Source organism: Triturus cristatus, chromosome 10 (genome assembly GCF_964204655.1).
Source record: "Triturus cristatus chromosome 10, aTriCri1.1, whole genome shotgun sequence".
NCBI lineage: Eukaryota > Metazoa > Chordata > Amphibia > Caudata > Salamandridae > Triturus > Triturus cristatus.
In genome coordinates, this window is record NC_140593.1 from 816,492,991 (window position 1) to 816,506,593 (window position 13,603).

Below are 13,603 nucleotides of genomic sequence, written 5' to 3' on the forward strand. Positions count from 1 at the left end.
TCTGTTCAGTAGATTCTGAGAAAATAGCCTTTAAATCAATATATATATCTGTGGCAGCTTACGGTGCGCTTACGGTGCGCTTACCGTAAGCTTACCGTACGCGTACGGTGGCGTGCGCGAGCGCGATTCTGATTGGCTCTTAGATCTTAGTAAACATTCGAGTCGGTCGAAACCAGGAAGCGGCGGCCGCCATTTTCTCTCTCGCTTCCTGAGTTGGGCAGCAAAAACGTACCCCAAATATATGTAAAGAGGCAGTTTCATGAGATCCTAACCACCCAGCATTGATGCAGGGGTCCCCAAACCACCCCCAAGCCCAAAAAAAAAATAATGTTTTTTTCCGGAAAATCGCCGATTACGCTTACCGTACGCGCACGGTAAAAAATTATTTAAAAAAAAAACTATCCACATTCTCCCCACCCCGTGTGCAAATGGTGCCCGAAGAATACATTTCACAAAGATGCGCAAAATATGTCCCCCATGTGCGCACGGTGCGCGAAGCGCATCGTGCGTACATGGCCCATCCCGCTTAACGTGGGCACGCGGTGCGCGCAGCGCACCGCGTGACCACTGTGCGTGCACGGCACTAACTGCGTAAAGTTGGCGCGCGGTGCGCGAAGCGCACCGCGTGCTCACTGTGTGCGCACGGTGCGCGAAGCGCACCGTGCGCGCACGGAACGAACTGCGTTAACTGGGCGCGCACGCCACGAATGGCGTAAAGTAACTTAGCATTTAAAAAACCCTGCAAATTCACAGAAAAAACCATAGGTTTCACACATGTTATAGTTAGCTGGACATTTTACTGATAAAAAACCAATGAAATTCCCCCGTTATAGTTACTGCAGGCAACTATAACTCACGCGACCGCAATCTTCTGCTGATGACATATGTGTCTTTATGAAAAAAAAATATTTGTAATAAATTTAAAGCTCAAATTTAATGGAAGAAGACATTAGCAAATAAGTGTCTAAATACAGTATTTGCATCAGCAGAGGATTGCGGTCGCGTGAGTTATACTTGCCTGCAGTAACTATAACGGGGGAATTTCATTGTTTTTTTTATCAGTAAAATGTCCAGCTAACTATAACATGTGTGAAACCTATGGTTTTTTCAGTGAATTTATATATATATATATATATATATATATATATATATATATATATATATATATATATATATATATATATATATATATATATATATATATATATATATATATATATATATATATATATATATATATATATATATATATATATATATATATATATATATATATATATATATATATATATATATATATATATATATTCTTCATCCAAAAACCCGGAAGTACGGAGCTTCCTCATGGCGGTCCTGGGTGGGCTCCGGCCGTCCCATAAATCAAAAATTGCTTCCTCGCACTCGAAGAAAGAAATCCAGGACTCCCACAGGCGATGCTTAAGAATTTATTTCAGGCACAAAGTGCCTCACCAACGCGTTTCGCTAACAGCTTGGTCACGGTGATGAAAAAAACTTTATTCAGCCTCATTTTATGAACGAATTCAGTTCAAATTCATGAAACAAAGGTAGGACCATTTCATTCATACAATACGTCTTTGTACATAAGCGCCATCTTTGAATGGTTGATAAACTAACAATCGGTAGATTAACTGAATATTGTTTAGCAATTTCACAATAAACAGACTTCTTAAATAATTCGATGATACATATGAACAATTTCTTTAAAATATAACAATTGATTCTGTAATTGTCAAAGTCCAAGTGGACAAACATTATACATCCCAATTCATTAGGCAAAAGATTATAGTAAGCATTGTGCAAATGTTTTTGTAACTGAATCGTATGCCTCAATGTGCTGTGCATCTATAACAGACTACAGGGTTGTAGGTTGACGTCCAATAATCAAAGCAAAACAAATGTAGCCCAAGTGGGCAATACCCTCAATCCACATCATTTTGGGAAATATCTCGCGCGCCCGCAATCCTCTGCTCATGACGTCACATATTACATCTATTGCATCACAGTGAATGTTCGGTGTAAAAACATATTACATCACTCATGACATGGTCAGTGGCATCACTCTTGACATCACTGATGACATCATCCTTGTGATAGAGTGACAGTCGCGCGAGTTATAGTTATCTGAACTAACTATAACGGGGGAATTTCATTGGTTTTATCCACCTAACTATAACATGTGTGAAACCTATGGTTTTTTATGTGAATATGTGAAGATATATATATATATATATATATATATATACACTTTAAATATTTGTTAAATGCATTTAACTATATATTTAAATATATATTATAATTGTTTTATATATACATATCACCCTATTAACCCACAACCCCTGAACCTTAAGACATTTCGTGCCACCCTAAATATTCCCTTGCCACCTAAAAACCCATACCTACCCTAAGCCATACAATTACCCTTGTTACCCAAAAACCAGTCCCCACCCTAAATCCTAAAATTTCCCATGTCACCCAAAACCCCATACCCACCTAAAAATTCCTTTGTCACCCCAAAACCCATTCTAAACACTAAAAATTCTCTTTCCACCCAAAAACCCATACCCACTCTACAAAATACCCATGTCACCCTATATATACACATATATCACTTAATACTTACCTTTAATACTTTACCTTATTTTTTTACAACGAATATGCCTTTACCATTCATGCTTTACCAACAAAATTTGTTGTAAATCCATACGTCGTAAAGGCATTCTCGTTGTAAAAACCTTCATTGTAACGTCGTAATGCCTTCGTTATAAAGGAATCTCGTTGTTCAACCTTCGTTGTACAGGTTGTTTCCCATCTCAAAGCATTTCAAACCGTTCTAATAATAACTGTTCAAATTCCTGAACCTTCTTGTATGTAAGTCTTTGCATCAGCAGCAGTCCCATGGTTGGTGTCAAAGTTGGTGCTAAATGCCTTAACTTTCAGTTTCTCCATCTAATAAAGCGGGAGATTTTGAGATATAACATCCTGTCTGAAGTGTTTAGTTTGCTGTCCTGTATAGTTCCCAACTACCCAATTAGAGAAAGCAACTAATTTCAAACTGTTCCTTAAACTGGATATATGCTCAGCAAGACCTCTTCATTTTCCGTTCATTTTTCCGTTTGTAAAGTTTGTGACATTGGCTGCTCAATGATCTAATTTGAATGTTTTACCAGTCGGTTGTCTTTAATTATTGAATACCACGTGGTTACCTTTGATTGTTGAATTACAGACACTGCAGTTCGAACATGAGAATGTTCCACTTGGCCTTGGCATTAGTAGCCTATAATAATGTATATTCTTTTTGAGACGGTCATGTGACTAAATACTGGATGTTTTACTCTGATATACAAAACGTGGCGAGTAGTTAATTTGCTTTTCTTCTGTTTGCATTCTTGTTCTTTTAAAAGCACTGCTTGTACCTTATAGGACTGGATTTTGGGCAGGTATTATTGGAATCTATGGTCTTGTGAGACATATAGCTTCCTGTTAAATACATTTGGTATGACATGGTTATAGACGTTATTTTGTTTCTTTTCCAGACTCTTGTGATGTAGATTAAAGAAGATATGTATTAATTCCAGATGAATCGCAAATGAGTCTGCTTGAAATCATGGTTTTTACAAGAGGCAATTTATGTTGGGATTAACACTTTATGAAAGAATGAGATGATAAATGTAAATCAAAGAAAATTACAGTATTGAATTAATGTATATTAAAGATCACAAGTTAATGTTGTCCAAATTACCCACTATTGCCAACATCTTTATTATGATTTGTATTTATGAACAAATATGGTTACTGTACACCTAAAAGGTGCTGGGCAACACTGTGTGAGCACACCGTGCTTTCAGTCAATGTGTGATGTTTATTCATTATTCTAATTTGTCATAATTTTCCTGAATTGTTGATGTTTTGTTTTGCAGACGGCGCTTAGTACTTTCTTCCAAGAATCCAACGTACCATATGCTCATCACCACATGGTAAGTTACTGCCTTGTCATGGCAGGATCCTCAACACAAAAGCAATATTGTATAAATTACCTTGACGTTTGATTATCAAAACATTTCACTGATCTGCAGTGATGTACAATTCACTCTGTCTTAGTCGGTGGCAGGCCCGGTAAACAAAACCGCTTCGCCAGTTGTCACCAAGAACTGAATCTTTAAAAGCCGCATTACCAGTTGGGGAATTAGGTTGTCCTCCTAAAAGGGCCTGGTTAATACTTTGAAAGTATCACCACTACTGGTCAGGATAACAGCTCACTGAGTAAACTTGAGTGTATTTCCGGATTTCCAGCCTTTTCTATACATTTCACTTATTACCCAAGTAGGACTGCAAACAATGTGGTTTTGAAAAGTTTTAGTTGACAGAAGACAATACTTGACTCTCCACAATTCCTTTGTCAATATTTGAAGGTACCTTCAGAGATTTACTGCTCTCTGTTTCCAGAGAATACTCGAGACTGGCTAGTGTGGGTGAGAAGTGACTCAGCAGGTTTTCTTGGACTTAATACCAGGATATTTTACTTGTCACTGTATTTTGGAATCATAATCTCTCCACCCCACTTCTACAACTACCTGAAGATCTGTTTCTTTGCTGTGGATTCATTGTTGTCATACATATTAAATACAGAAGATTATCTTTTTGGCAATTTAGTTTCCTTTTACAATGTTGCTTCATTCATTTTGGGTCACTCTGTGTAAACACGATTATTTTTTATCCAGTTTTACACCAGATGGGGAAAGCCCTCCTCTCCTGTGTTGCATAATTGACTTCTTCCACTCTTTCTTTATTCCTGTTCTGTTTCCTTATTTAAAATATAGAATCTCTCCAGCCACCACTTTCATGTCTGTCTCTTCAGTTACTCCTCTTTTCATGTCAATGGGCTTACTTTCTCACAGTCCAGTATTTAGTGCATATTGAGCTAGAAACTGGAGAAACCCTCTTCTCTTGAGTAGTCATTTACATTGTATAGCATAGGGGTTAGCTGGGCATGAACATAGAATCCTGCCTTTAATTTGTCTGGTTGTGGTTTTTATTACTGTATTAACCACTTCACATATGTTGTATTCAATCACATTATTAACCAAAAGGAGGAGGGATACAATTACTTCACAGTACTGAAACTGCTACCTTAAAAGAGTTGATAAAATTCACAATATACTGAACAAGGCAGAGGCTGGTATATTCATCCTCTTAGACCTGTCAGCAGTCTTACCAAAAGTAGGTTTTTGTGTCATGGATACAATGTATGTAAAAGAGAAAGGTAGGATACATGCTTCCTCCAGTTGAACCCACAAAGTACGATCATCTTTTTACTCATCTGTTAACGAATAAGTCTTTTAGGGTGAAAATTAAGATATATTTGAAAACCTAACTCCTCAATTCTCTTTAGGTAATTTCACAATGTATAGGGGAATTCTGTTTTTTAGAGTTCCATAGAAACTTCAACAAAAGAGAATTGGTTCTTTAATTTAAAAAGAGTCAATAATAATCGCTAACATGCAGAGAGTAGATAAAATGATGGGTACTACCACCATTTCAATTGTGTCCAACATTCCCTACCAGGATAAACATAACAGGCCATTTCTCAGTTAATCAGACATTTTACCTTTTGGTATATTCAAAATTTATTTTAACTGTGCCTGTAACCTAATTTGTAACAAAACTCCTCGATAATTGATGTTGATCCTTTCAAAACTATATGGGACTCTTTACGACTGTAGGAAGTGCAACATTAAATAAAATCTAAAGGTTTGAGCAGCAGAAAAAAAGTAAGGAGAAATGGATATCCTTGTCTAGTGCCTCTCTGCAAATCTAAATAAGAACAACCAGCATTTAGCATTTAGGTTAGTATACAAGCGATATCCTGTTTTAAGATGTATTACCTAATCCACGCCAAGATAATGTTTAAACATACATTTCCAACCCACTTTGTCGAAAGCTTTCCCTGCATCTAAACTGAGAACCACAACTGGAGATTTGTATATAGATTCTTTTGGTATAATATGTAGGAAAGTACATACATTGTCAGAAGCTAGTCTTCCCTTAATAAAATCAGATTGCTAATTCTTAATTAATTACGGTAAAACCTTTCCGAATCTCAAGGGAAAAAGTTAGGCATATATTTTACAATCCGTGTTAGCCTTAATTCATAAATTGAGCTTCACCATGATCAGGTTTCCAAATAAGACAATTTATTGCTTCTGAAAAAGTACCCAGCGCAATTTACTCTAATATAAATATATCATATAATAAAGAAAATTGAGTGGAATGCTTTAAAAAATATAAACCATTTAGCATCTTTAATATCAGTATACTTATTATCAATTTGCTTTTTATCAAGTGGACATGCTAATATTTGAAATATAGTATTAATGGTCCAATTGAATATTGTCAAAAATTAACTTTGATATCATGTCGGTTTTTTTTTCTTTGAACTGTTTCTAATAGAACTTTCCAATAATACCTTGTAGATGTACCAATTATAATGAATTTGTTTTTTTAAACTACTCTAAAAAGTTGGAGTCACCCAGCAAATTAGTATTAAATGCCCACATAATAGAGCCAATTCTAAGGTGGCACAGATCAGTCATGCCAAATGGGCGCATGATCTGAAATTAGGATTGCACCATTTTTAAAAAAAATGTTTTAATTAAGGTGACGATTATGATGGTGGGACCGCCACCGACAGTCCGTTGGTGGCTGTTCCACCGCCATCAGGACCATGTTATCCGCCCGCCATATTACCATGGCGGGTGGATAGTTGACGGTCGGAAAGACCGACCGCCACACATCCGACGGGCTCCTTGAGCACGCCGGTCCATCGGATGGGAATCATATCCCTACAATGGTGGCGGTGCCTGCCCGGCACCGCCGTAGGGATTATGATGTCCCTTTCCGCCTGCCTTTTCATGGTGGGTAACCCTCCATGAAAAGGCAGGTGGTAAGGGACTTTGGGGGCCTGTAGCGGGGCCCACTTCCTCCCTGGCCCTAAGCTGTGGCTTTTGGGGGCACCTATGGTGCTCCCCTACATATCCCTTCACCATGTGGCAGGCACTACATGGTACCTGCCACGCATTGCAGGGATATGTCAGGTGTCCCCTTTTTGCATTGCAGCAGGTGCTTCAGCCTGCAGGACCTGCCGCAATGCAAAGTATAAGCATTGCAACCGCCTTGGTGGCGGTCGCATCATAATGCCTATGTCTGGACCGCCGCCAACCTGTCGGGCGGTCCCGTTTTGCGGTAGGGCGCCATCCTAATCCGCTCCTAAGAGACCATTTCTAAGTTTATAGCCGGAGAAAACTTTATCCTAGAATGGGACAATTGAGTTAGAGAGGAAAAAAGAAAACATATTTTATCTAAATTAGAAAGCCTCTGTGTATCATCCAATGCTTTTTTAGGTCGCAGGGGGCATCTTGGGGACATTCAGAAAGTTGACCTAGGAATACATTCTGCCCATTGCTTGCGGTTTGTAAATCATGTTTTCTTGCTCCCAGGCTGTCCAACTTGAGTTCATACCTTCCGTTGCCCAAATTTTATTTACAGTATCCTTCCGAGTGCTCCCTTTCTGTTAACAGGCCTGTAAATCCTGTTATTATATCATCACATTTGCTGTGCGTTCAAAGACTGAGGTTAAATGTCAAGTGCTGTCTTTTGTGGGTGCTCGTTTACTTTTCTTTCTCTGATTTCAAAGTAAAAGGATTTATGTGACAATTTTGCTGGATACTGGGGGTAGGAAACTGCACTCTTTACCACTCCAGTCTAGACCACACCAATCTACTCTACACAACTCCACGTCACTGTACTCTACACCACTCTGAAGTACTGGACACTACGCACTGCACTCTTTGCCAATACACTCTACGCAATGGACTTTACTCATTTACACTCAGCTGTACGTCAATCCACTGTACGGCACTCTAATCTACTCTGCACCACTGTATTTTACACCACTTTACTCTACACCACTACTCTCTATGCCACTCTGTGCAACTGCACTCTACCCTACACCACTCCAGTCTATGCCACTTCGCTCTGAAACAATCAACTCTAGGCTATTGCAGTCTACTGTGCGCCTTTCCATTCTATGCCACTGCATTCTATGCCACTCTACTCTGACAATGCACTCTACTCAACTGCACTCTCTCCACACTCTATGCCAATGCACTCTACGTCACTGTACTCTATACCACTGCTCTCTCTCTACACCACTGCACTCTGACACTCCACTCTGCAACACTGAACTCTCCGCCTCTGAGCTCTACGCCACTCTACACTGCACTACTCCACTCTATGCAACTCAACTCAAATCTATGCCACTGCACTCTGTGCCACTCTACTCTGCGCCACTCTAATCATTCATGTAATCATTTTTTTGACTGTAGATATCAGATTTGAGTTAGAGTCCCAGTAAGGAATATTCGTATGCTTATGTGTCACTTTAATTGGGCAAATCCATAACGTGCATTAAGTTCTTATTACAGGTCTCACATCCAGAAATTCTTTCCTTCTTGTTGCTGTAGCTTTTGCAACATCTTGAGAAATATTTTATTTCCAGCTTATGAAAGCTTTTGTTTATTTATTGGTACCTTGAGAATGTTCATTAGGTCTGCAAATTCCAAAGATAGAATAATAATCCCTCTTGGTCTAGCGTTGGCTCGGTCTAGCATTGGCTCGTGCATATTGAACCTTTATCACAATCTGTGTGCTCTTTGGGTGTTAATACCAGGTAACTAAGAGGCCTACATTAAGAAATTAGATCATGCTGGTCCCTAATTATCTAAAACGACACCATGTATTCTCAAATTATTTCTATGGTTTCTATTTTCTAAGTCCTCTTTATGACTTTTAAGGTCCCCTGTTTCTCTTTTAAATTTAGTGACTTTCACGATGCCATATTCTTCAATTCTGATCCCTTGCTCCACATTAGGGAATCTGTGTATCTGGGGAAGCTAATAAGGTAAAGCAAATAGACTTACTGAGTGCCTGTGAAACTCCCATATTTAATAAAAATCTCTTTATGGAGTGAAGAATGCTCCCATTGTCATGAGAAGGCGGACCTGGAATTGAATAGCCAAATAAATTTAAATTAGCCAAAATAGTCACAATTTATTGGCCATGTTGTGCCTTGATCGTTCACAAGCCTGAAATTGAAGATTAATTTAGTAAATTGTTGTTTAAGGTGGAGGCACATTGATAAATGTCTTTGCCCGCTCCTGCGCTTCAGCTCCTGTCTATCATTCCACATGGTGTCCAAGCCTTGCTCACCGTTTGTGTCTGTTTTTAATTGGAGTCCAAATATAATTTTCAATAAATGTTTAGTGATAGTTATATTTAGTGTATTAGAAACTACACTAGGTAAAGATTGAGTGGTGTAGACCACATAACCAGACATTTATAGCCAGATACTAGGGGAGTTGTGGCATGAACTTTGAATTGAGAGAAAAAAACTTGAAAGTATTTTCTGGGAACAAAATACTTTCTGAAAGGAATCAGGATGTGTGCACCTTCACCATGTAAGTGTTTGGAGGTCTAGTGATTGAAATGTAGAACATTTCAGCTGGAATGATTGCTGGAATGATTTGTTTGTACCGACACAAATAGACCCACTTCAATTTTCCTACTTTCAATTATTTTAAGCTCATTTATATTAAACAGTGTAATTAAACTATAATTATCCTTAAGGTTAGTGTGCCATTGCCTCACAAACCTCATTCATAAATATTTCACTACCAGTGTTAAGTAAGCACAAAACCAAAGATCTCCTCTAAGAGCTATTGTTAACTTTAATAGATTTATTATTTTAATATATAGTTTTCAGTTGTGAGCCTACAGTGCTTTGCTAATAGTCCTAAACATTTGTTTATGTTTAAAGAAAATTGAGTGTAACAGTACATTGTCCTTTATGGGATTCTCCATGATGTTCATGAATGGTAGAATATCTTCATACATGTATAAGACTCTTGAGCTCATTTTTAAATAGTTATGATTTTTTCCACAAGAATTAACGAAAACATGTCTTCAGGCTGTAATATTTTCTTTATTTTACTTTAAGCAAATTAAACCAAAATCTGTAGTAATGAAGTACATATCACTGAAAACACTTCTTCACAAAGGTATTATAGTAGTAAAAGGAAGGCATAATACAGTGGTCTTTGCATAGGGGTTACACGACAGAAAACTGTTACCGCTATGTTAAGATTTCTTTTCCTAGGGATCCTTTCCATGGCTCGGTGTTTTTTGGGATTTGTTTTTTTATTAAAAACGTTTTTTGTTTGACAGACGCCCATTTTGCAGTGAAAAGAAATACAGGAAGGATAAACGTACTGTTTTAGAAATCTGGCTTCTACAGCATGATAAATATTTTATTTCCAGCCTATGAAAGCTTTTGTTTATTGTTTACTACCATGAGCACATTCATTAGGCCTTCAAAAGCCTGGGGAGGAAAGAATGAGGTTATTGAAGGTCTTGTGATTGAAGTTTAGGAGAACATTTCAGCTGGAATAATGTGTTTGGACTGACACACATAGACTCACTTAATTTGTCTTACTTTCAATTATTTCAAGCTCATTTATATTAAACAGTGTGTGATTAAACTCTAAAAGACTATCTTCATGCATGTTTAAGAACCCTGAGCACATTTTTATATATTTATACCTTTTTCACAATAATTACCAAAGAAAACATCTTGTCAGGCCATTTTCTTCATTTTTGTTTATGCATATTAAACCAATATCCGTAATAATGAAAAATATTTCACTGAAAGCACGTCCTCAGAAAGGCATTTTAATAGTAAAAGGAAGGCATGATGCAGTGGTCTATGTAAAGGCGTTTACATGACAAAAAACGATTCTACCACATTAATATTTATTTTCCTAGGGATCCTTTCCACAGCTCAGTTTTTTTTTACAGAGTAAAAACTCAGTTTTTCTGTTTTGACAGATTCCCATTATGCGGGTAAAAGAAATCCAGCAAGGTTAAGGGTACTGTTTTTGTACAGTCTGTCAGCTAATGCCGTTCAAGACCATGGAAGTCATGGAAGGGCATGCCTCTGGACAAACTGACAAGGACCGAAAAACTCTCCCTCTGGATCCACGGCCCACTCGAAGAGCAGGGGGCTTTGTTAGATTCCGCCCTTTCATCATTTGGAGGAGGATGAGAGGACCAGTTTGATCGCTCACATCTTACATCTAACAGCCTAAAAATCACCGCTGCTTCCGATCAATGTGGTTGAAGTTGAATCTCTCCGCTTTGAGTACATCATAGGCTTCTAGTTCTATTTCAGGAATCCTCACAATGTTTGATTCCTCCCCTTACCACACTAACAAGTTCCTCCTCTAGACCCTTAATCATATAGGCAGCGGCACAAAAGGCTGGGCAACAGAAGAAGAATCTAAAAATAAACTCATTAGGAGAGATTACCACAAAAATTAATGGCCAAGATAAGACCTCTCCTGAAAGAGTTTGCTAAATAAGAAGAGCCTGTTGTTCAGTGACCAAATAAAAAAGGTGCCGCATAGGAGCCCTAGACAAGAACACTCAGGAGGACAATCTGAAAAATGACTTGATTCCCACAAAAACCCAACTAGTAGCAATACTCTTCTGCCACTTCTAGATGAAAGCGTACAAAACTGTACACAACGTTTGTGTCAGACTGGGCTTCTTAATCGGTTCAAACTCCATAGTTTACCAATGGCCGATTTAATCAGTGAATTATATTATTGCGTTCCTTAATGTCACAAATATGGCAGCTTAATAAAGCAAATATTGATGCTGCTCTTTCCTCAATCCAAATACTGGTCATCTTTGAGTTTCTTCACACAAAATGGCACTCCTAGGACAACAAGCAATGCACAAATATAAGAGCCTAGACACACATGCCTTGTTTTTAAGGCCCAGTTCCCCGATTTCTGCTGTGGTCTCTTTGATTAAGAAGTTCAAAGAAGTTCATTGGGCCCTTCATCAGCAGCACTTCAAGAAAAAAGGAGACACTGATGTACTCTAAGGGCGAAAACATGTGTAAATAATCTGCTTCTACTTTGTATGCTACCAACTCTTCCACTGTCTTGTGTTGCAGTAACTGTGCACTGTGGGATTCTGTGTAACCAGTTTTGAAAAGAGGGAGGACTCCATGGAAATCCTGGAATAAGTACTCACCTCTGATCACTTATTCAGTTCTGATAAGGTAACAGCTGATTTTAAGGGCCATAGTCTCACTATTAGGAAAACACAAATGTTATGGGTAGAATCCTGGAATTCCTCTCAGTAATTGCACTGGGCTGAAATCCAGTCCACTGTTGTTGTTTTTTTGACCATCATGTGACCTCAGACAGGAAGTATCCATATGCAAATCATACTAGGACAAGCTCCAGTAGGAACAGTCCAGTTCGAACTGCCATGCCAGCATCCCCAGATCAGTTTCTGTCTAGACACGTCTTGTCAGAAAAGTGCGGTTTGAGTCTGACACAGTGAGCACGGAACCCACTTCTGGGCATACCCATTACACTGAGGAAAACAAAAAAGTGTTGACGTGATTACTTGAATTAATCTCCGACACTGATAATTATTCTGGTCCACAATCCAGTCCATTATTTTTTATGTTTTTTAGCTCCGTGCCACCTCAGACAGGAACTAACCATATGCAAATCAGCCTTGGTCCTGCTCTGATACAAGTGAGTTTCAACTGAACTGCCAGGTCCCCTCTGAATGGTATCGCTGAAGTGCCTACAAAGGCTTGGTGGTGCTTTCTTCTCATGGGAGGAGGCCGAACATCAAGTGCCTTTTGCCACTCTCTTCTTATTCCTGGTCTGTGGTCAGATGCAACGGCATTGGTGTGCAGGTGCCCATGCAGATGGGATCTACAAGGAGGAGCAGAGATATAGAGGCAGCAAAGATAGATGAGCAAGTGCAGTTGTGTCAATGTAATCACTGCCAAAGTCCCTGAAGGATGTGCGTGAGCAGAAGGCTTTGGTCATCAGAGCTGATCTTGGTACTTCCTTGTCCTGCTTTATCTGCAATTCTGGCCCTATCCACGACTTGGCTTGCCTTGCTTGCCCTTCCATTGCTACCCTGCCCTCTGTTTCCCTGTCTTAGCCTAAGCCCAAGTCTGCTCCTGCTAGACCTCAGGGGTGAAGGTTGACTTTCAATTATATCATTTTCTTGTGCATTACTCGTATTATGGAACCAACTGCTCGCGTCTACTCGTAGTGCTTAGCTTTCGCATCCTTGAATCTTCAAAAGACATTTTAAGGCATCCAGACACACACATTTTTACTAAACTTCCTCAGGTCACAGAGAAGAGGGTAAGTCATTGCAGTGGCTGCATTGTGTCATACACTAGACTGGTTGTGCGTGCCAGGATACACAATCCATCTATGGGAATGCCAAGAGGGCCAGTGGTGCCCCTGGACAAGACTGAGGGACCGCATTATTTCATTGAATAAATCAACACTTTTATCTGTCCATTGATAGTGTAACGTCGCAGAATGGGGAGACCACATGGACAACATGCACACATAGGCTTGGTCAGCCAGAGAACAAACGTATCCCAGCAATATACAAGAGCCCCGTGCATCCCTTCTGACCC

At 39.0% G+C, this 13,603-nt stretch overlaps 1 protein-coding gene across 1 annotated transcript in view; it reads left to right on the plus strand.

Annotated features, from left to right (window-relative positions):
- Window positions 1-13,603, plus strand: part of LOC146790057 (UBA-like domain-containing protein 2) — a 78,629-nt gene that overhangs the window by 16,402 nt on the left and 48,624 nt on the right. Inside the window, exon 2 of the mRNA XM_085628404.1 lies at window positions 3,939-3,995. Within this exon, the coding sequence (XP_085484530.1) occupies window positions 3,939-3,995 (57 nt within the window). The remainder of the gene's footprint in view (window positions 1-3,938; window positions 3,996-13,603) is intronic.